Genomic DNA, 24808 nt, shown 5'->3' on the forward strand with positions numbered 1-24808 from the left:
TGCCCCGGCGTTTTTGACTGCAATTTAAAAGAAAATCAAAACCCGGAGAGGAAAAAAACGGCAGAAGCATTTCAATTTGCATTTCCAGTCACGTACACGGCGACAACAGTGAGACAAACACAAAAAAAAACTGAAGAGGTATAATAAAAAAAAATTAAAAATTATTTAAAGCGTCTGCGGGCAGTCGACACCCCCAGCCCGGGAGCACTGTAGATTTTGAAAATAATTTGTTGCACACACGTACATACATACGTTTTCGAGAAGCTCTGTCGCGCGGACTAAACCCCCGACCAAACGGTGCTCGAGACCCGCCCAGGCGGATGCTTATGCAAATTACTATTTCGAATTGTATTTGTGTGATATGTGTGACCTTTTTGAGCGGCAAATCCGAAACGGAAATTGCCCGAAATTGAAAGTAAAAATTGTGCTACAAGAAAAATAATCGAATGCCCACCCAATCGATTTTTTTTTACTAAGGATTTCCCTTGGCCTGGTCATGTTCAGCGCACCATTAGCCGGGGCCATTAATTTCAAAGCACAATTAAACTGCAGTTAGCCAGTTGGGACCCATTGCGCCATCATCCCCGCCTGGTCACGCAATGTGCATTCTTAATTTAGAACAACCTCCGCAGAGCTCCTTTGGCCCTTTTTCCGCCAGGACAGTGGGCAGAGCCTGTTGGAATGCAACGACGCAAATAAAACAGAAGCTTATCGCGAAGGGATTAATAAATTATCAACTGAAAGGCCAGAGGGAAACGTAAATAGAATCCTTAAGCTTTGGGTGGATTTTAAAATGACATTCCAATGGTATATTTATTTTGTTAACTTTTTATTTTTATAAATATAAAAGCGCACCTTATTTATATAGTATATCTTATGGTGTTGTTTCCGTCTGGTTTTTCCCTATTCAATCATTCTATAAATACAATATCTAATCGTGTCATTTAGATAGACTTTGTTCCAATAAATTGCTTCGCAGAAAAATGTATTTCACATTTAAGTAATGAGTTTTCCGTTTGACTTTCCCTTTTCTTAACTTGCTTTTGGCCTTCAATCATTTTATATGTGTCATAATATCCAAGCCATATATTGGCTTATATCGCTAATTGCTGTTGTATTTTTACCGACTTTGAAGTTCTGGAACGCAATTAATATTATTTCCAGTGTTCATTCTGTTGTGTTTACCCAAAGCTCGACCAGAGGTAATCTTCCACGTGGCGCTTCCTTGGCGGAATTTAATGGGCATTAGTCAGGCAACCGACAGGATTTGCTGCCGTGTCGCTGACAGGTTTTATTTTATTTTATTTTTCAATTTAAAGCACCTCTCTGGCAAGCGTTCTGAGTTCTGTTTTAGCGACAGTCGTGGCACGAGGAAATCGCAAATGATAAAAAATAATTGATAGCGACAAACAAGTAACGTTGTTTACATTAATTGAGAGTGTGCTCGTCTGGACTTTAGAGCATTCATATGTGAGTGTCTCGGGCTTATTTGCCTTTTTTTTCTGCCCCACAACCAAAGCTGATAAAGTTTGTCAGAGCCTGAGTAAGCCACCGCTCTACCCCTGCCCCTTGGCCTAAGGGCTGATAAGAGCTCTAAGAGAGTGACTTTTGGCTTTCATTGGTTTAATTATAATCGGGAGCACACACAATCTGACATATTAGTTTTATACAAATGGGTTTTTGGGGTTATCGTAAGCGGAACTAGTTGATTTTCTTGTGTTATTGGTTTTAATTGAGTGCAAGGGATTTTTAAGGTAAATTTTATTTGAAAGGGAAGTTAGTGAATGTTAAATATATCTTGGAAAATAATACAAATTCCATTTGATAAATTAGTAAACTAACTGGAAATGCTATATTTTCTCCTTCACAACTCAACCCACTATTGAATAATATTTGTTGTATTGTTCTCTCATTTTCCTTTATTCAATTCTCAGGAATCTGGGTCAGTTTGAAGGTCCTTTGTTTCCCCTTGAAGAGTTCGGTAATGGGTTTCAATTATGAATATATCGCATCCTTATATCATAAAGTATTTTCAAAGAGTTTTCCGTGTTGGCCCACATTATTGACATTTATTGTGTTGTTCCTCGCTCATTGTGCCAGTATTTACTCGCCATTTGCTAGTTTATTGACCAGGGTCAACGGAAGCCAGCTGTCGCTCTGTCTTTCTCTATCCCAACTCATCGGCGGGGGTTGTATTGCGTCAGCATCATCGTCAACGTTGCGTATGAGCAATGAAAACGAAAATGCCCGGGATTTTTTTATGGCTTTAGCGACTACTTAACACGATTATTATACTTTATATTTCGTTTTGTTTATAATGCATTAAAAGAGGGGGGAATACAAGTGCATTAGCGAAATGTGTACGGGTCAGGGTTGCCTATCATATAAATTCCAAGATTTCAATATTCCCGGGTACACTAAATGCAAATAACCTTTTGGGTGCATTCCTTCAACCTGAATTCACGTGTAATAAACTGCAGATAGTGTAAGTTGAGCCTTTTTGGCCCAATGCCAACACTCAAATGGCCCTTGTGTCAGTGGGCCAGCAGCTAGCGACAAACAAAGCCAAATCATTCCAAAATAAAAGGTCACACAAGAAGATAAAATAGGAGTAGAATAAAGGATTTCTTGATTTATTGAAATCCAGTTACTTTTGATTTTGTAAATGATTTTCCACTCCCCGGGAAAAGTGATGATTCAGCAGACAAAAAACCCAATTATTGACAAATTACGTATAAACATGAAAAACGCTGGCCATGATATCATTGATTTTTCCATTTTCCATGGAATCTTAAAAAAAAAAAACTGGTTTAAGTGGTCGTGCCAAGCCATTGGAAATACCTGCTGCTGCGGCTGCTGCTACTGGGGAATTTTGCACAATTCGCTTTGCTCTCAGTTTGCAAAAAAAAACATAAACATTAATTTCGGCACTAAGTACACAAAAGGCTTTTGGCCAAAATGAATGTTGGCACAGCTCCGAGTCCGGAGCCACGTCATAAATTTACTTAGCGGCAACATTTGTTTACCATGCCATCGCGATGACGTTGTCAGCTGTCGCTATCTGTGCATCTGTATCGATATCTATATCTGTATCTGTATCTGTATTGGCATGCCGTCAGTTCAATATATGTATCTATCAGATAACACTGGCGCAAAACAATAAACATTCGTTTGATTTGCTGGCCTCTTTTCACGCAAACTGTGCAAATGTTTACTGTGACCATATATTAGTTATAAATATAAATGATCATCGGTCATAGAACAATGGGAAAGCACTCAGGTGAGAGCTTCGAGTACATTATCGAGTCTAGACTTACAGCTCACATTAGGGCACAGATGTTAATACCATTATGATATAACAGAGCGCTGATCTAACATCACGCTCGAGTCACGAAGGGGTCTCCGGGTTCCGGGTCTCCGGTTCCCGGGCATCACTGATGTCATCTTCCCATTTCATTTCATTCCATTTCCCCTGCTCCAGCTGGTAGTTGCGTCTGCCTTTTTTTTTATCGCTTATAAAACTGGAGCTGACATTTGACAGTGAAACACTTTCGTTTTAAATGCTTCCCTGCCAGCCCTGTTGACGTGGACATTGCCTTGGCCATTGCGATAACTGAAAATGCTGTTACCATGTCGCAAATATGTAGGTTTTTATATTATATATTCGCGGTACTTGTACACCCAAGGGGGCTATATACAAAACGGAACCGCAGTTTTTTGGGGAAAATATACTTTAAAATCATAAAGTATGACTATAACTTTTAAATGTATTTATATATCTTATATATTTTATGTTTGTGATAACTTACTGATTTACTACTCTAATTTCCAATTTGTTGAGCCAAATCTCTTAACTAGCTTCATATAGAAAGATTTTACAAGTTGAATATAAAGTTTAAAGGTTGTATACGCTTGTTGTCCCATTAAAATGTACTTGCCCATGGGCTAAACCCTAAATCAAAAAGGCGGCAGCAGTAAAAACGTTGCAACTTTTTATGACCTGCTACCGGGTGCAACAGTTTTTTTAATACTTGCCTTTGGCCCACCTTCTTGGACTCCTTTTGGGTCATTTATTGCGCAATTTCAGTTGCAGCCAGCCAGCCACTTCACTTTGAGCGAAAAGTGGGTCAGGCTACCTTTGATATTTTGCACTAGTTTAACAGCGATGCAGGCACCCGCTTTTCACAATCCTTGGAAGGATTTTTTAATGACGACACTAACGCCACGCTTTGTCCTCTCAATCCACTCTCTCGTTACAGGCGACTTTCGGGGTCTGATAATGCGGGTAAGCTGACACAATTACCCACTCCCCGCAGCCAGGTGCAATGGCACTCCGGAGGCGAAACCTCATTAACACTTCACCAGCACATCCTCGATCCGCTCAAGAGACAGGGGCTGTAGGTTCCCGGCAGTAGGGAGTTGAGTTGTGTAAATTAAGTTTGCAAGCTTAATGACAACAAGCTATGGGGTCTGAGTGGGTGGAGGCTTAGAAAAGTGGTTGTGGAGGTGCGTAGGTGTTTTATCGCCTTGCAGAACAGCCCTAATGAGTCAGTCGTCGTCGCCTAATGGTCGCCAAGTTATATAACGATATGGAGCATGGGGGCGTATGTGTGGGCAGAGGAACTTTCAAAACATCCTCGTAATAAAAGTTAGTGCACTTTCTCCTCTCAGTGTCCGTCTTAATTGGATTTTGAGGATTGCTCCCAACTACTGTTGACCTTCAGCGGTAAGAAGTTTAAACACCTTGAGAGTCTGTGCTCGTTAAGAAACCATTGCCTACTTAGAGGCTAACCTGGAAAGTGGATATGACTTGGGTAACTTCCCAAAGGCCATAGGTTTATTGATTAAACCCAAGGAAAAAGGACAAGTTATTTAGCTTGGCATGCAAAGTTATCAAAGTTTAAGCGAACCTTCAAACTGCTTCATAATTTGGTTTATTTTAGAACTTCTAACATGAATTTCCTGTGAAAATGTAAATAATATATTTATAAATTTGCTACCCGATTCTTCTAGTCGAGTGTAAACCGTTCCGGGCTCCTAGTTGTAAGACATTGGGGTCTGCTCTTGAGTTTAAACTTTAAAGCACTATCCATTAACACAACTTTGCTTTAAAGCCAAGGTCAATGTCTTGGGTTGTCTGACTCAAGTCCCTTCCTCACACTGAGCTTCTCTTTCTTCTTTTTATGTTGAACTTGCTTTGTCCCGAGCCAAACAAGAAATCACTCAAGCATCCCTTCAATCAAGACACGTGCTGCCAGTTATAACAAAGAGTTACAAACTTGAAAGTTGAAGAGGTTAACATTTCCTTTAGGGAAAACATTAAATTGGTTTTAATTTATATCAATAAATTAGACTATTTATTCACTATTAAAAAATGAAAAGTAGGTGTCTTAATTAAGACAAAACTTGTTAAAATTTTGATGATTTTATAAGAAACTATCACTGCTCTTTGTCAACACTAAAATGCCTATAACTTATTTATAAAAATAATTCTGAATCTTCATTCCTGGTAAAAAAAATTAACTGAAAATCTAACCTAATATCAAATAAATTCAATATTATAAAAGGAATTTGAAAATCTTCATTTTATGTAAACATTTCCTAGCCACACTATTTCGTTTTCAATTTTTGTGTTTACATTTTATTTTGTTGTTTTTTTTGAAATTCTTTGGCAGTTAATTTATGGGCTAATTTGAAATAATGTTTGCACTGCATTGAAGACCCTAGGCCACGCATGGAATGTACTTATCGGCCGTTCCGGGGCACCCCGCGCTTATCTTTATGGGCCCAGTCACTCAGTCACTCACTCAGCCGACACTCGGGTCGGGCGGATGACCTCGCGGCTTTTGGCTTTTTGGCATTTGCCGGCATATGTTTTGCCCCCAACCGATCTGAACTGAGAACTCTGACGATTGCTCGCTGGTTGTATTTTGTTTTACACATCATTAGGGCTCAAATATTTCGAAGGGATCTGAGAGATCGGCTGTCGAGATGAGAAAGATCTGCGGGCAACATGCAAAATCATTGCGACATGTGTGCAACAGCTGCAGCAGGGTGATCACTGGGTCGGGCAGCGGAAATACAACTCAAGCGAGGTTGGTTTGAAAAAAAGATTAGGTTTTTAATTGTTGTATTCCCTTATATTTATAATATTTTCTGTATGATTCCCCATTCTCCAATGTTGATAAAGAGTCATACTTTCTGTTGTAGAGTCTTGTATATTTGTATGAAAGAGTTAATCTTCAAACACCCCTCGCACAACCACATGTGTGGACTGTCACCGTCACAGCCAGCTAATTTGGTTTTTCTGTCGCTAGCTTGGCGTTTTCAAATTGCCGTTATCAAGTTTGTCGCATCTGGCCGAGGCTGATTAGTGAAACAGATACAATCATTGTCTGAAGAGCGATTTGGAGCCAGGGAAGCTCGCTGAAACCCATTATGCTTTTACGGAATTAATTGCGGGAATTTGCCTATGGACTTGGCCTCCAAACGACGCCTACGCGAAAAAGAACGTCATAGGTAAAAGGCAGTGAAAAAGTGCGGGAAATGGGAAAACAGAGAAGTGCAATGTAATGCCCTGTAATTGTGAGGAAAATGTTAAAGATACTCATATGTTGCAGTAGAAAATGCATAAGAACTGTTAGTTTGAAAGAAAAAAGCTATGATTAAGTGAATTTATATTTTTTTAAGGGATTAGTTCGACTTCTTTGGGGTTCAAAAAATATAAAGAAGTCTTTCTAGAACATTTTACCCCTTTAATTAATTTAATTAAATATTTAAAATATTTATATATTCTTGCCACTCATTCTATGCCCTTTATCTATGTTAACTGGACCAAATACTACTTTTCTGTGTTGTTGAAAATCTGAATTTTAACGCTTCCGCCATTTCATATGCCCACCACCCCCATACACACTCGCACACCTAACACAACCCGCAAATACTTTGTTTACAGCCTGCCTGTCATCGAGTGGCGCCAGCTGTTCGGATTGTTGTTTGTTTGCCTGCACTCTGGTTTTTGCCAACTTTTGCGCGGCGGCCAATTGAGGCACAGTCAGTCAGTCGCACCCAAGTTGAATTAAGAATTTGCATTTGCTCATTTGCAGGGGCTGTGTGTATGTATTTTGCAAGAAATATTTGCTAATTTCCCTCGGTGTCAGTCGCAAGATATGTTTGTGTGATGATCGCTGCTGCTGCTGCGTCATTGTTAATAAATAGACACCTTGCCCGCTAAAAATGTGGCAATGATGAGGCAAGGTAAAGGTCAATGTGACATAATCAAAATCGTTCGCTTCGGCCTGTTAATTTTTTTATTTTTCCCCCGTTTTCGTGACCATTTGAGCAAAGGTTTTAATAACGTTTTATTGAAGAACAATTCGGCAATAAAGTGGCTATTGCAGCTCTAATCAAAGTGTCAAGCTTGAATTTCAGTTTGCCAGTTTCAACAGATTCAAGACTCTCATTAAAAGCCAATTCGGGGCTTGTCAGGTCTAATTTACTCTTGGCCATCCGCGTGCACTTGTCCCTAATGGAAAGGATACTATTAACAATGTTGCATGTTTAAGTTTTCTAAAGGAGTGTCGAGCTCTGAGGAAGCAAAGCAAAGTCAGTTAGTCAGTTAGTGGGTCAGTGATTTCACATGCCAGTGGGCAATCCCTTTTAGGAAGTCGTTGCCTCCCTTTTCGGTCAAGAAGTAAGTTTTACTTTAAACTTGCTGTGTTCACTGGGGATTGTTTTTTGGGGTGCGACTCGAAAACCAACCCCCGAAACGGGGGAAAAACTAAACCAAAACGAAATCACCTAAATCGACACTCTGCCAACCAACATTTCATCCGGGGGGTGTAAGTGGGTTAATGGTTTTGGGTCCCTGATTGGTTTTCGCAATGTTTGTCCTCTCGATTGGTAGGGCTAATGCGTGTGTAATGGACATAATTGGCGGAACAGGGTTTTGTTTGCTTTATGGAAAATGTCTTATGGTTATTATGAAAATCTATAAAGGAAAATTAAGGTTCGATTCTCCTGAATTGTTGCTATTCGAACGCGCACAATTTCGGCTTGCCAGCATGGAAAAACGGTGACCTCATTTAATTTGCACTTCGACAGCAAGCAAATTGAATGAAATCGAATAAAATGGCCAACCTGCTTCAATATATATTAATTGAGTTCAAATATGTGTATTGTCAGCGGTTCCCAGAATCTCAAAAACCCAATTAGTCATCAATCTAAATGCGAATCAGTTCTCCCGAGACGCCACAGACCTGAGATAATACACAGACCAAAACCAAGGAAAATGCCAAACAATAGGCAACGCCAGGTAATGCGTCACTGATTCAGTATAATTCAAGAAGAGGCGTCCCAAATCGCTCGGAATTATATGGTAAATATTTGCATCAAGTGCCAAGCTCTTGGCGGTGAAATGGCGGCGCTTTGGTCATGCGATTCCCAATTGCGTGTTTGCTGTTCTTAATTGTTTACGTGGTGTTGTTGGCTCAATTATAGGATATGCATTTTATTTGCAAACTAAGGATGGTGGGCGAAAAAATGATTGACTGACATTAGAGACTTGTTATTAAGCGTCCTTAAAAGTATTTCCATGTTGTCAAGCGGCGTATCTTAAGGTGTCCATCATCATAGAAAAGTTGATTTATTATGCTAATGGCACAGTGGGTGGGCGGGCAAAAAATGTATTTAAATTGTTTTGGGTTTAAGGAATTTGTAAGGAAGTAAAGTTGAGTTGTAATATTATATATACATTTTATAAATGCCTGTTTTGTTTTGTTACTTTTAATTTTTTAAGCGTTTCCAAAGTTATAATGAAAAGTTTACTAGAATTTCCCAAGTTTAAACTCAGTGACGACACGCTTGTATTGAATAGATAAGCAGCTTCTACACTAATAGCTTTAGGAAAAATCTGAAAAGAAAGCCAGGAGCTAAATTTCTTTAAACATTCCTAAAAGACTTTCCACTAGTACATATTCTTATATTTTTTAGAGAGCAGAAAATTAGACCCACAAAATTACAAATTCAAAATCGGTCATCAATTTAGCAATTTTTTTTTTGCTCGACACTGCTTACACATTTTCACAATTTTCAAGTCAAACAATTGTCAATAATACCCTGATTTTCCTTTTCCTCACTTTACTTGCAGCTGGGAAGGTTTGCATGCCACCAAACCTAGCAGGCAGCACCTTCACCGTACCATAAACCCACCGTTAGCCCTAAAAAATGGCAGTCAAGTAAGCAGCAAAAGAAACAGTCCAAAACAACTGTGTCAGCAAAGCGGCAACAACCAACAACTTTTAAAGAAAGGACACAACATAAAACAATACAGCTTAGAGCTCCGAAAAGAACAAAATCTGTGGCTTGGAGGCGGTGCATTGCAACCGCCGCAGGCTCTTTTTTTCTATACAATCCGTGGCAGGGCGGCTAACGATCACGCATTGTTGGAGAGGAATTGATGACACTTCTCGGGCCTAGCGCCCCTGGCATGGCCTTTATGATGAAAAAGAAAAAGTACAAGTTCAATGTGGAAGTGCAGTTGCAGGATTTAGTGGAGGTGGCCCTGGTAAATGAGGTTTTGTTTGCCAAGATACGACTGCTCGATGGCGGGTCCTTTCAAGAGTACAGTAGTCGGTAAGTGGCCTCATTTTATATACTTATTTAAATATTTACAAAATGTATATATATTTAAAGAGAGGATGTGCGTAACCATCGCGTGGAGTGGAACCGCAGCTTTGAGTTCCCCTGCAAGATGAGTGCGAATGCCTCGACCGGTGTCCTTGATCCCTGTCACTTGCGCATCTCGATACGCAAGGAGATGAAGGGCGGACGCAGTTACTATAAGCTGGGTTTTATTGACCTCAATCTTGCCGAGTTTGCCGGTGCCGGGCTTACCTCGCGTCGCTTTCTCCTTGAGGGCTACGACTCCCGTCATCGCCTGGACAACTCGATGCTGCGGGTGAGCATCAAGATGCACATGCTGAGCGGCGATATTCTCTTCAAGGCGTAAGTACAGGAGATATAAACTCTGGTGAACTTGTATTAACCTTTTTTTTCTGTAGACCCACGCCCAGCCTAAAGAGCAAGCAGAGCAAACCCTCAATGGATGATTTGGCCAACGCAGCCACCGGAGTGGGTTTGCAGACACCGACAGCCACGGCTTTGCCCAGCATAGGCAGCGGCAGTGGCGGTTCGGCCATTCCCTTGGGCGGCAGTGGAGCCACATTGGGTGGAGTACCCAGCAATCAGTCGCTGCCGGGAACAAGGCCCGTGTCCACCACAAAAGAAGAGGGTGAGTACTAATCAAGACACAAAGTTCCAAGACCAAGATGTACAGAGATTCGGGGTTAAACCAATGAAAGACCAACCGATCATCAAACTAACCTCAGTGATCTTTGCAGAGTTCGACGCACAGGCGCTGCTAGCGGCCATTGTGACGGATTCCGGGCTGTCAGAGTCCTCGGAATCGGCGGTGACGTTGACCACGGACAATCTGCAGCAACATGCCGCCGCTGCTGCTTCAAATGCCACCGCCACTACGCCGGTGACACAGGCAATTCCTGGCCTGGGGACAATCGGCAGCAACAACTACGGGACAACAGGTGTGGGCATTGGGTTCTCTGGAGGCGGCAACGCCACACTGATGGAGATGGGTCATTCCAGGAATTCCAGTAATACTAGTCAAGTGAGTTTAAGAAACGATCCGAAGAGCCAAGTCATACTATAAATACCTCCTCCTCCCCTTGCAGATGTCAAAAGGTTCGGGTTATAGTAGTTTTTCGCACAGTCAGCATTCAAGGCAGAGTTCCGAGGGCGATTCGGGACATGCTAGGTGAGTGAAGAATAACTCTTTTTATTGATAAATGCTATTCTGTAAAAAGCCTCGACCTACTTTCTTGTATAATTAATTTTGTTATATTTTTTGCCTACGATTCGTGTAAGCGTAATCTTATCTCAATAACATTTGATATTAAGCTACGAAGCTCTAATCCCCTTAAATGCGCTATATATGTACTTACAAATCTACTTAAATTGTACCTAATACACTCTTTTACACAAAAGAAAAATTAATACTTTTCACACACGACAAGTCTGTGTTTGGACTTGGCCAAATATGCAACTAATGCAACCATTGCTCGTATCATGACAATACAAAATATTCGATAACAATAACAATCGAACACTGATACAATTACCATACACCACAAGTCTTTAGTTAGTTAGTTAGTAGAACTAGCATCTTTATTTAATTTTAGTTTAAATTTAAATACAGTCGAGCGTAGCCTTTATATTTATTTTTAATGTGGTAGTCGAATTTTTTAATTCCTTATAAAAAATCGTTACTGTATCGATATTTTAAAGCAGCGATAAATCGATATTCTATTTGATAAATTATATTTTTTACATTTGGTACATTTAAATTTTTCTTATCTTTTCGTTTTAATATTAAGACAATGAAAAAATACAATTTTAACGGTATTGTAGCGTTAAATGCAATTTAATTTCGATTTATCAATTCTTACGATATTTTCGATATAATATCGAGCGCGATATCTCTCTATGAGAGCTGAAAGTAAATCGATTTTCAGTACATAGATTTTTTCTTAAAAACTAACAAGAAAGGAAGCTAACTTCGGCACGCCGAAGTTGGTATACCCTTGCAGATTGGTTTTCATATTTATATTATAAATTATAATGCCGAAAACAGACTCTAAACTGAGTTACATACCATTTTACCTATACTTATTATGTTTACAGTTTGACAGTTACAGTTATACATTCCCACCTTTACATTTTCTCTACATCTACGGATCGCTTCTATGGCTGCTATATGATATAGTTGTCCGACTTTCATAAAATGTATACCAAAATTCTATAATAATAAGCAAAGCTCATATCTCAGAGTAGATGAAAATACGTTGAAAAACAACGAAGTTTTAATTTTTTCTATTACTTTCCCTATCGTTCCTATGGCAGCTATAAGATATAGTCGTCCGATTTTCATAAAATTTATACCAAAATTTTATAATAATACCAGAAGCTCATGTGTCAAAGTAGATTAAAATACGTTGAAAAACAACGAAGTTATAATTTTTTTCATTAATTTCCCGATCGTTCCTATGGCAGCTATAAGATATAGTGGTCCGATTTTCATAAAATTTTTACAAAAATTCTGGAATAATATAAAAAAGCTATATCTCAAAAATGATGGAATAATATTGAAAAACAGCCAAGTTACAATTTTTTTTCTAAAAATTTATCGAACATTTGTATGGCAGCTATATGATATAGTCGTCCGATCCGGCCCGTTCCGACATATATAACAGTGAGAGTATATAGAAGACTATATGCAAAGTTTCATTCAGATAGCTTTAAAACTGAGGGACTAGTTTGCGTAGAAACGGACAGACGGACGGACAGACGGACAGACGGACGGACAGACGGACATGGCTAGATCGACTCGGCTGTTGATGCTGATCAAGAATATATATACTTTATAGGGTCGGAAAGGTCTCCTTCACTGCGTTGCAAACTTCTGACTGAAATTATAATACCCTGCAAGGGTATAAAAATGTATCTTTTGTTTTATATTTATTGATTTTTTTTATTTTAAGATAGTTTAAGTATTTTAGCTAAATATGTATTTCTGAATGCTTTATGCTTAAATTATTCGCGACGAGCTATGAACATAATGCAGAGGGAAACATAACTGCATATTTATGTTGTCCAAGATTAAATCGATTTTATTTATCAATTTGTAGTGCCAACTATTACATATTTCCGCTGGTTTTCTGTCTTTAAAATGTACTGCCAGGCGCCACCTCTGCAATATCCTAGCTGTGGCACTTCCATTATGAACTCAGGGCCATCTAACCAGACACAATCACTTCCAGAACACGGTCCCCCCTCAGCGTTCCGTTCAATTATGTTATGCAAATTTTCGTTAGTACTCTGCCCGCAATTGTGCAGGGCTGTGCGGATGCTGCAGACGACGGCATGCAACAAATTTCCCATTGCAAAGTTTAAGGTCAGACGAAGAGCTTTATATCTTTGTTGTTTTCATGACCAGACCGGCTGGCTCCTAGGTGGTGGCTGGTGGTTTACTTGCATGTTGGCTGCAGTTCAAAATAAAAAAAAACATGCACTGCGATTAGCGGGGGGGAGACAGCAAATGAAAATCGTTGAGCCAGGGAAATGGTTTTGTGCTGAAATATGAATCTGATGACTTCATCAACTGACTGGCGTCATGAGGCGTTCACAAAGGTCGCTTGTCCTGGGGTTTTCCTTGTGGCTTTTGCCCTTTGCCTGATTGAAAGAAAGTTTTTTAGCTCAAGTAGAAGGTTATATACATATGTTATATACATTTTTTTTTATTAGATTTAGTGTATAGCCTTTGAGTTTCATCTCTCATGAACTAATGGTTAAGGTTATTAAATTCAGAATGTTTAATATATTTTTGTATGGCTATAAATTTAACTTCTGGTTAAGGATTAATACCCTGGTGTTTTTTTTATTGGTTCTCTAATATATGGTCTTATGGTAGCCCTTATAATTTATGTTAGATTAACCCTTAAAGCTTTTATATACTTACTTTTACCTAATTTCTTGCTAAATTATTTTAACCCCCTTTTTGTTTCTCTTTCTTTTTTTTTTAACTAAACTTATATGTTTTTGTAAATATAACAAAATGGGGTAAATGGCCAACTAACCAACCGCCCAACAAAATCTTTCTCTAATAACAAAAAAAATATATATTACGAAAAAATCAATCTACGACTGTCGCCCAAATCAAAAACAAACAACAAACTATAGTCGTTTTAGAAAATCCGTTTCTCTTCTCAATAGACTTAATCAGAGAGCAATAAATGCCATGAAATTGAGTATTCCTCACGGTCGTCATTGCGGTCAGAAGGCTTCTCCGGATCCTGTCCTGCCAGTGGTCCCCAAGAACCATCATGTCCAGACCACCACCACCACCCATCTCACCCTCAGCACCACAATTGAGTACGCCAGCGAGGAGCAGCTCTATCAGACTCCGAACGCCACCATGAACAGCACAGGTCAGGAGACATTGACCTTTGAGGACTTCCGCACCCCCATGGCCGAGATTGGTCCTCCCCAGTTCCATCCCCTGGGTGGGGGAACACCCTGCTCCACCTACCGCAGTGCGGGATCTCCGTCCCATGCCACACAGTATTATGACAGCGGCGAGGCAAGCGACACGGACGAGTACCTCAACGAGGACTCGGGTGACAATGACTCCGGCTTGGAGGAAAACTACCATACGCCGCGCGTGGCCAAGATCAAGTCAATGGAGAATCTATCCATTCTGGAGATGGAGTTCCACAAGGCCTCCATGGAGCTGGATCGCAACTCGCCGCGGCGACTCAAACAGCTGGCGGAGCGTGCCCAGATACCCAAGATGAAGTCGCTGAATAATCTCGTCTTCGACGAGTATGCGGAGCAGGCGGTGCGCGAGGAGTTCCAGCGCATGCACGAACAGTCGTTGGAGGAGCGTCTGCGCTTCCAGCAGCACCATCATCTGCGCAAGAACTCCACCGCCTCGAACGGATCGGCGGGAAAGCTGTTCGTGAAGCACTTTAGCCATCAGAGCCATCACCACACTAAGGTGGGCAACGCCAAGTTCATCGGTCAGGATGGCGGTAACGACAGTCCACAGTCGGCGCAGTATCCCATCCAGAAGATGCGGTCTATGGGCACCATACCCGACATTGTTAGTGAGCGCATCGAGGCGGACCCATTCCTCACGCCGACCACCGAACGAAAACCGAATTTCCCGCGCCTCATCCAGTCGGCGGAGAAGCCGGCTCTGGGCAGTAGCTATGTGAACCGTCTGCTTACCTACGATGTGGTGGACTCGCCGGCAGAATCGTTTGCCAGCTCAATGCCCTTCATGTCGCGCACACCCTTCGAGCGAGCCTATCGGCGCAACATCCTGCAGGGCAGCTCCTCGACACCCCTGGCCAACCAGGAGGCCTTTGCGGCGCGGCCACATTCCACGAATGCTGCCTACGAGCTAATGAGGTGCGTCGCGCTTTGATTAACAATCAAGTCAAGCAAGAAAGAGCCAAGTATTCCATTAACTAGTTGCATATTCAAATCTATCGAGCCGAAGATAAATCGTCACTCGTTCAAAGTTTATAGTTACTCGTTACTTGTTAGTCATCTTCTAGAATGCTTTGATTAACAATCAAGTCAAGCAAGAAAGAACCAAGTATTCCATTAACTAGTTGCATATTCCAATCTATCGAGCCGAAGGTTGCTCGTCACTTTTTACTCGTTACTCGTTAGTCATCTTCTAGACTGTGTTCCTAAATGTTTAGCCTAAGCCGCCTAGACATAGTCCTGGTCCTTGGTATTGGTCCACTGCCCCACACATACACAGCTGTTTTCGTTTCCATTTAACATATTCTGTCACCTGTTTTTCGTTACTCGTTCGTTTGTACCTTTCGTTACGTTCCCTTTTTGTTTTGTTACAGTTTCTACTAATCATTTGTGGGTTTAAGCGAGTACTTACCTTGGGTTTGAGTACTTCTTAAGATAGACGTAAGCTATATTTGTCTGCAGAGTTGTAAAAAGATTGTATAATATTTATGGGTGTAATGTTATACCACTGCCACTTACAACCCAATCCTAATCAATACAAGCAACTCTATTAATTATCTAATCAACACAAACCGATTAACCTGTAACAGATGGGGTAAAAATAACTGTGGTGTCTATAATTTTATAGGTATAAAAGTATAAAAAGTTTAGCTCATCATTTATTTCAAATTTTAAATCTTATAACTACAAATTGAGCTACTGATTTTATTAATATCACAAAAAAGATACTTTCTATAATTGCTTAATTATAAACGTTCAAAGGACAATTAGATGAGTCTGCGTTTACTGCTCTTTGACAGGTCCTACGAACCTGCTATTATCCATAAAGCAATTACGAGTAAATGGTGTGTAAACTAGTTACTCTCACCTGCGACAGCCCAGCCACAAGATGGACAGACAGCACAATACAAAAACACGGACGTGCCCTTGGGGTCCAACAAGTCTGAATGTATCTGGGACAAGGATAAATCCCTGAGCTTGGACAAGCGTCTCTGAGCTTGGGCTTGGGTTGTACTCTGTACTCTGCTGCTACTCTCTGTACATTTTTTATAAATTGTGTGCGTCCCGAAATGTTTCCAATTTCAAATTCAATTTCGAGGGGAACCTCATGCAGAACAAACATTTCTGGCAGAATGACACAGAGCTTCACATTAAATGATAGACCGACCGACAGCTTGGCATCTCTGTCGGACTGTGAGTGAATCTGTACGGCGGAATATTCATGGACAGGTCAGGGTTATATCAATGTGTCCATGTTCCAGGCGCGTGTCGGTCTGTTTAGATGGTGCAACGAGTGTGGGATAGTGTCGTAATGGATGGGGCTGATGGGGTCAACTGTAAATGTCAGAAAAGAAATCATACAAGTTGAGCTTATTTTATTTGCTAAAGTGGATTTAATGCAAAAAATTATTACGTTTTATTATTGGGAGAATATATTTTTTGAGCTTTCTCTAAATTTTACAAATATAGAATTTATTGCTTTGTGGATTGTTTATTAAATATGTGTATGTCTTAAGAAATTGTGCTTATTATTTATTACACATTCACAAAACACATTACAGAAACACACACATTTTAAGAATATACCTCCTCTTATCCATACTATATAAAATGCATAAGTCAAAATCAAATGCTTCTTTTAAAAAGTATAGAAAATGTCTAAAAAATAACCAACATATTTGGTTGTTTATTATTTTTATTTTATTATTTTTACATTCAATTCCGTTGTTTTTCTGCATACTTTGCAAGAGTCGTGTTTGTGTTTAATATTGTTGTGTTGTTCCGTGTCTAAAATCAAAATAATCGCCTTCAACGACGCGTCCATGCAGAAGCTTCAGTGGAGTTCCCCGTCGCCTCTTTGACGGTAGCAATGGAAGCAACAGCACTAATGGCCAGAACAGCGGCAACATGGGAGCTGTCAGCAGCAGTAATAGCGGCGGCGGCGGCAACAGGCAGCAACCAACCTCTGGCTACGCTTTGGGTTCATCTAATGCCAATTGTTCGCCCTGCGGGACCCTGGCCAGCATCCATTCGAACCATTCGGCCTCCTCCTCGAATGGCAGCAACAGCAGCAGCAGCGGAGCAGTCATCACCTTCCAGTGCAACGCCGCCATGAGTGCTCAGGACACAGTGGATGCCCCCACCACCAACCAGCAGATGACAGTTGGCTCGCCCAATGGCCACCACCACCAGCAGCATGGCAGCAGTCCCCGGATGGGCAACGTTGCCTCCGGCGATGCCCTTAGCTCGCTGGCCGCCAGTCCCACGGATGCCTGTAGCATTCGTTCGAATCCATCAGCTGCCTCGCTACTACTTTCCACCTCGGCAGCAGCCGCCGAGGCGTCTGCGATGGCTGTGACGGGAGCCACACTTTCGCCGCTAGCCACAACCCAGATAATACGCCGCCCCAGCGTCACCATGATGTGGGTTGACTTCAAGATTGCCCCATTTTGGCTCTACTATTTTTTACCCTTTCACCTGCGTACTGTACTTGCTTTTAAGTTGATGTGATGCCGAATGATGACCTTAGTTTGTCCAGAAACTAGTTCACTTTGATCATGCATTTAATTTAGGAAGGAGGATGAGCTGGGTTATCCCTTATTATAAGTTTGGTAGTCTTCAATTTTAATTTATTATAATTTTAAAATGATTTATTATTTATTCATAAGTATTTCTTATAATAACAAGAAAAGTAACGCCAAACTAGTTTTTTAAATAAAAAATTCTATGCATATTGCCGTTATGCATCTTGTTATTTTCTTGCTTTAACTGTGTAAAAGTGACAAATATTATGATTTATGACATTGTTTGTTTTATTTATCCAAATTATAATTATAATAATTAAAATTTTAATTTCTTATAATTTATAAATTAAAAATGTATGACTTGACGGCTTGATTTATCCATAAGTATTTCTTATAATAACAAGTTGAGTAACGCCATAAAATGTATATCTTAACTCAACAATTTCTGGCATAATGAAGTTCAATTTAATGACCGTTATGCATCTTGTTATTTTGTTGCTTTAACTGTGTAAAAGTGAAAAATATATATGATTTATTCGATTGTTTATTTTAATAACCCAAGAAAATAATTAATTGGAAAGATTTATTTCATACAAATTGCATATTATGCAAAAGTTTTTCTTTAAATTTATATTCTTTATTTGTGTCAACCTTCATACTCGTCGTACATCAGCAGCACTTTCATATTCCACTCCATTTTCGTATTTTAAGGCACTGAAGTTTGCATTGTTCTGCCTCGTTGTTGCCTGCCTTTCCGTTGTTTTGTTTTACGCCGCCCGCGCCAGATTGTTGTATTCATTCCGAGCACTTGTATAGTTTTAGTTGAGCAATTAAGAATATTAAGAATACTTTAAAAGATCTCTGACTAACTTATTTTCGTTTCCCCTTTCCACAACAGGAATCCCAGTTCCGGCTCGTTAGTTATAAGTGAAACAGGATCTCTAGATCGCACGAAAAGCAGTGGCGAGAAGCGCAAAAAGGGCGCACTGGATGATGGGCCCCGCGTTTCCGATCGAGTGGAGGAGACGCGGGTCAATCCAAATTCGTTAATCGATGAGATTCTAAAGGATACCAAGCTGGATCAGCTGGAGGAGTCGGCAGAAAGTGAGTAAAGTAGAAACCGAGAGTAGTAAACGTATACTTATCTGTTATTCTGTTCGTTGCAGCCTCTGGCCTTCAGCTATATATCGCAAGGGACGGCACCGCCTCGTTGGGCGGACACGAGGTCAAGTCCAGCGTGAGAGCGGGGGCCCTGAAGCAGGTGGTCATGCAGGACAGAAGATAGTAGCGTCCCCAAAAACTGTGTTTTGTAAAATGTATTAGAAGACTAACTCTGAGCGAGCAGAAATCGGAAATAGTTTAGATTTATGCAAAAATCCATTTATTTGCTAACAACAAAAGTGAGAAAAATGCGGAAGCGCTATATATGAGTATATATACATATATATATAAATGTATGTCATGTCGAAAACTACACTACTATGAATGTAATTAACTAGCTATATATGCTTATATATACCAATATGCATAAACATTTGTATGTCACATAGATATGTTAACAGACAGCAGTCGCCCTCCGATTGGAGGCTTCATTTCGGCCAGTGTTTTGTGCTCGTGGAATTAGAAGAAAAAACCAAATAAGAAATTAACTAAGTGCATGCAAAATTTAATCGCAAAAAAGTAGAGGAGAAATCTTATAAAATTTACAATTGCGAGCCATTTGATTTTCGCTTTCATATATTCAACAACAACAAAAAATAATCAAAACAAATTGCAACCAGAACAGTTACATGCCATACACACAAAATACACAAATGCTTCGATATCATAGGCCCAAGTCGTAATAATCATCGAAATATCAGTCGAAATCGTGGAGAGCTGAGCAAGTTTCTCATTTACCGAAATTCATACCGAAAAAGGCATTTTAATTTTGATGACAACATGCTTTCATCAAAGACCTTATAATAACAAGATGCATAACGGGTGGCTCTAAAATCCTATGCCGTTACCCATCTTTTTATTACAAGGCCTTTGCTTTCACTTTACTTTTGCCTCATCCATTGTTGTACATTGCTAACTTGTATTCTTAGCTCGTAGTTAGCCTTTTAAAAACTTTCGTAAATCAATAATGCAAATCACTATAAGTTTCAACGTTTGATGTATGTAAAAACAAAACAAAAAAAAAAAATTAAGGAGAAAATAAGAAATCTGAGTTTATTATTTTGTATGATATAGAATGCATACCAAACCAGCACTGAAAAATCAAGAAATCTGTTGTTGGGAGTGTGAAAAAAACAAAAGAAATGCAATTAGTTATTAGCTATAGTTTACGTTGATAATGTCTGTGTAATATTGCTTTAGTTATTTTTTGATAATTTGTAAAAAGAGCGACGGAGTACCGAGAAACTCCAGGTTAGTTTTTTAAAACTGTACATGCAAAAGAGAAGGAAAAACAAACAAAATAAATACGAAATCCATATGGTTGATGATTGTCGAATATTCCGAGTTGGCCAAATGTTGTTGGAGCTTCAACTGAAAACGATAACCCCCAGGAGCCACACGAACTCTTCGTTTTGTAGTCGTGACAAGAATTGATTGAATATTTACACCTTGTTAAAATCTCTAAACCCTTTACTAAACTCTATACTATAAATCAACAACAGTTGGCCGACTCGGCCGACAAAACTTTTGTGAACATTTTTTGAGCTGAACTTGAGAAAAGTTTTAATTACAAAATACAGAAAAAAACAAACAAAAAATATGTGAAAAATGCAAATTACCAATAAACAAAAATGAATACAGTTAAAACTAGACGACTATGGTTATTTAAGGGGGTCTTCTCATTGGGCAACTTTTTTTTTTCGATTTTTTTTTTTTTGCATTTATTTATAGCTTGGGATGGTGTGTATATGTCCCCAAAAGGATTTTTAGAAATTCGAAATACTTTAGAAGATACAGCCTTTTTTGTGAAGCAAGATCTATGCAAAATGAGCTTTTTTCAAACTTCAAACGCGTTTATCTCGAAACCACGTTTTTCGAACTGGCGGCCATGATATCTCCAGTTCAACTGAACCGATTTTCATGAAACAAAGTGGAATCGACGCAGAATTGTCACCATTTTCGGCTGACGGAACAGATTTTTTTTTAAATTTTTTTTTCTATTTTTTTTTTACACTAAACTACAAAAAAAACGCCCGAAATCGAAATTTTTTTTTTGAATGGCCGCCATTTTGTTTTAAAAATTTAAAAAAAAAATCTGTTCCGTCAGCCGAAAATGACATCTATTCTGATTATAACCCCGTTTTTATTTTTCATTTCGGACGCTCTGGAAACCCTGAATCGTGGCCGCCAGGACGACACCTTTTTTTTCGACCACCAAGTTTAAAGTCTCATTACTCTTTGAACAACCCTCGTATCGAGGCAAGAACAACTTTTTTAGTTACTTTGAACATTTTTGAATACAATAAATAAAAAAAGTTATCAATTATTCTTTGCGTTTTCAAATAAGAATTTTTTTAAAAAGGGTCCAAAAAACGGCTTTTGAATGAGAAGACCCCCTTAATTTAAGGGGAGGATGATATTTAATTTTTATTATGAAAGTCCAATATCTAAAGAATATTTTGTAAAAGTTTTACATCGATCATATAAAACATTTGTTAAATTTAAATTTTATTTAAAAAACTAACTTTATTTTTTAGTCAAAAATCGGGGTTTTAACTTCAAACTTCAGTCAGAAGTTTGCAACGCAGTGAAGGAGACGTTTCCGACCCTATAAAGTATATATATTCTTGATCAGCATCAACAGGGGAATCTTTCTAGATATGTCAGGAAGAAATTGATTTTTTGGCCATTTTTGCAAAATTTTATAAGGGGTTACATCATTAAAATGTTTGATTTTGATAAAAAATTGAATTTTCAAAATTTTTAAATGAAGTATGCAGATTTATTAACTGTAGAAAATCTTGTACAGAACTGTTTTCCGATTTAAAATTAATGCTCTATTGGCCGAGTTATGATATTTTTAATTTTAAAAAAATCAAGAAGTTTTTTAATATAAAAAATCCGATTTTATAATACAAAATAATATTTTTTTTAAGTCAAGGAATCATTTCCGACCCCATAAACCATATATATTCTTGATCAGCATTAACATGCGAATCTTTCTAGACATGCCCGGAAGAAATCGATTTTTTGGCCATTTTTGCGAAATTTGATAAGGGGTTACATCATTAAAATTAGCAAAAATGGCCAAAAATTTTGATTTCTTAAAATTTTAAATTTGGTATGCAGTTTTTTTAAATTAATAAAAACTAACACAAAACTGCTTTCCGAATCGAAATTAATGCATTTTTGGCTTAGTTATGATATATTTTAATTGTTACCTGCAAGGGTATACAAACTTTGGCTGGCCAAAGTTAGTTTTCTTTCTTGTTTAATATCGAATGATATTGTGGACAGTTAGGATGTACACCCAGAACCAACTTTATTTGGAGGACACTTTGAATACTCCCCATTATTCCTAGACCTCTAAATATATTTTAATACGAAAATTAAAAAAAAACAATGTTCAAATGTGTTATTAAATGGTATTTAATTTCATTAAGCTAACTTTCGCCTTTTCGCCACAACATTTTGTTGAAAAGTGGGCCGTTTTTCACCGAATTAACCTTTCACAGAGAATCCCTTACAAATCGAAGGTAAGTACCTCCATGAGCTGTCAGGACAAAGGCCTTGGGATCGAATCTCATTTGGGGCAGAGTTCTATCGCAGATTTCCACGCGAAAGTTCTTCAGGATGTGCAGGAGACCCACCTTGATCTCCAACTGACCCAACAGAGTTCCAATGCAGCCCCTTGGGCCAGCGCCAAATGGCAGATATGTCATGGGATGATGTTGTTTTCGTTGCTCGGCTGCAAAGCGTTCGGGATCAAAGCGATCAGGGTTTGGCCAGTACTGAAATATATACTTAGCTAAGTAAAAGATAAAGAACCTAATCCGTAGGAGTTAGTCCAACCTGCTTATCCCGATGGAGTCCCAATACCGATATGTAGACTGGCGTGCCTGCCTGCATTTTCATTTTGGAGCCCGAGTTCCACGACGAGAGATCATAGCCTTCGGCAGAATTGCAGCAGCGATCTAGGAATGCTGTGGGTGGATATAGTCTCAGGACCTCGTCAACCACCTGCCGCAGGTAAACAAAGCCATTGACATTGTCACAGTTCAGCTGCTGACCCTGATTCCTGCTCGACTCCAAAGCCTCACGAAGTTCCTCCCTCAGTCGACGCTGTATGGCAGGGCTTTTAGCTAGCTCGTACAGGGCAAAGGTTATGGTGGACGAGGAGGTATCGAAGCCAGCCAACAGGAGGAATGCTGCCTGGGCCACAAAGAAATCCGGACGATGGATTTTACTATTCGGTGGCTCCGTACGCTTCAACTGCAGGAATATATCGATCAAATCGTGGCGCTTTTCGCCGCTAGCCTCGCGCTGGGCCAGAACAAAGTCCATGGACTTGCGCATGAAGCGTTCGTACTCGTCGGAGTAGAGATGCGTGCGTACTCTTCCAGATAGTCGCGGGAAAAAGAACATTGTAAAGAGATGCAGGAGGCGCTTTGGGCGCGGATCATTGACCTCAACGCACATGCGTCGGAACTCAGCCTCCGGATTTTGCAAGCTATGCGCCTCCAGGCCAAACGCCAGCGAGGCAATGATATCCGTGGTGAAGAGGGCACACAGCTGCTTAACCTCAAGCTCCATGCTGTCTCTGCCCGCCAGTTGCAGCTCCATGTGCTCCTCGAGCTGGAGGCCAATGTGTTCCAGTAGTCCATACATCTGACGTACCTTACCCACCGCAAAGAATGGGGCAAAGATCTTGTGCGTCTCCCGCCAGGTCTCGTGTTTGGAAAAGAACAGATTCTGGGAGCCCATGGTGTCGCACACGGGGTCTGTGGTCTCAAACCGGCTGGAGAACTGAGCAAAGTCCTCGACCATGATGCGCTTGATCAGCGCGGGATCCCTTAGTAGCACCGCATGGTTGTGCAGAACGTGAATTCCCACATAGGCGTGGTCGGCAGCCTCTTGGCTTTCGTAAAGCTCCCGAAACTGATCGCCAAAACAACAGTCGCCGCGCAATAGTGGCCACACATTGCCCACAAAGGGCGTGGCCGGAATGTAGGGAACAGCCAAGCGTCGCCAGTGGCTGAAGTGGTGGCGTTGCCAAAGCCAAGCGATGAGCAGGGCAACTATCCAAGCACCGCTGAGTAGCAATGGAAGGAGGAATACCAATCCAAAGGCGGCAGCAGCCGCAAAAATAATCAGAAATACGATGATAATCATGACAATGCCGCGAGGAGAGTCAGACCGAAACTGCAGTCGGTTTTCCGGGTCTCAATGCCCTGAGGCTCAATTGATAAGGAATGCCTATCTGCCCGACACAATCTTTCCAAATGCAAGTGCAAGTGAGTAAAAACGAGAATGCTCTGTGTCGTCACTCTCTTGTAAGTATCGCGAAAATTGGTTCACTTACAAGTCTTCCCATATGAACCAGGTCCAAGGAAAAGGTATTTAACATACTTTTGGGGAGATTTAAAATAATTGCAATGTTTATTTCAAACTGTCAAACTGTAAAAACAACAATATTTTCTAATTGTAAGGGTATACAAACTTCGGCGTGCCGAAGTTAGCTTCCTCTCTTGTTTTTAAAACTTAACAATAAAACGTACAAATATTCTGACAAATCTATCTTTATTCAGTTACTCTTGGCTAAGGTCAAAGTTTGTGGACAATATATGTTCCTCGGCGCATCTCGTGCCGAAAAGCCAACACCAGACAGCATAACGTTGCCAGAACCACATCAAGACCCAGACCACCAGCCAGCCGCCACAGATCAGGAAGGGAAGAAGCACAAGGAGCCCACAAGCAGCGGTCACAGCAGTCGCAGCAACAACAGCCAAGGCAACACAAGCGGCAATAATCAGGAATATAATGATGATCATGACTATTTCCAGCAGGGTGATGTCAAAAACTACCACTGTTTTCTCCAGGGACTACGCTTTATGGCAAGTGCATTGATAGGGTATCTCTATCAGCTATCAGCTATGAGATAATGCATACCAAGCACACGGGCATAAAGGTGGTCTTTATTCTTGGTCTCTTCAAAA

General features: G+C 40.0%; 3 protein-coding genes across 14 annotated transcripts in view; 2 read left to right on the plus strand and 1 right to left on the minus strand.

Moving 5' to 3' along the window:
• The window catches only part of LOC108070521 (early estrogen-induced gene 1 protein), a 39233-nt gene extending 19098 nt beyond the window's left edge, over positions 1-20135 (plus strand). For 2 of the 12 annotated variants that reach the window (XM_017161022.3, XM_070289060.1), the window contains 8 exons: positions 9149-9633; positions 9694-10005; positions 10062-10291; positions 10389-10684; positions 10749-10831; positions 13813-15045; positions 18550-18755; positions 18818-20135. In XM_017161022.3, coding sequence (XP_017016511.1) covers positions 9458-9633; positions 9694-10005; positions 10062-10291; positions 10389-10684; positions 10749-10831; positions 13813-15045; positions 18550-18755; positions 18818-18936 — 2655 coding nt within the window. In that variant the 5' untranslated portion in view covers positions 9149-9457 and the 3' untranslated portion in view covers positions 18937-20135. The other 10 variants (XM_017161031.3, XM_017161023.3, XM_041775808.2 and 7 more) reach the window with 10 other exon arrangements.
• Positions 20136-22229: 2094 nt separating this feature from the next.
• On the minus strand, positions 22230-24098 carry Cyp6t1 (Cytochrome P450 6t1). The gene is made up of 2 exons (XM_017161018.3): positions 22665-24098; positions 22230-22603 (listed from the first exon to the last, which is right to left on the minus strand). Exons 1-2 carry the CDS (start codon positions 23982-23984, stop codon positions 22322-22324), a joined length of 1602 nt encoding a protein of 533 aa, XP_017016507.1. The 5' UTR covers positions 23985-24098; the 3' UTR covers positions 22230-22321.
• LOC138929648 (uncharacterized) lies at positions 24080-24769 on the plus strand. The gene is made up of 2 exons (XM_070289061.1): positions 24080-24106; positions 24401-24769. Exons 1-2 carry the CDS (start codon positions 24095-24097, stop codon positions 24752-24754), a joined length of 366 nt encoding a protein of 121 aa, XP_070145162.1. The 5' UTR covers positions 24080-24094; the 3' UTR covers positions 24755-24769.
• Positions 24770-24808: the final 39 nt, after the last annotated feature.

The sequence above is a fragment of the Drosophila kikkawai genome, chromosome 2L (assembly GCF_030179895.1).
Source record: "Drosophila kikkawai strain 14028-0561.14 chromosome 2L, DkikHiC1v2, whole genome shotgun sequence".
In the NCBI taxonomy this organism is placed as follows: domain Eukaryota; kingdom Metazoa; phylum Arthropoda; class Insecta; order Diptera; family Drosophilidae; genus Drosophila; species Drosophila kikkawai.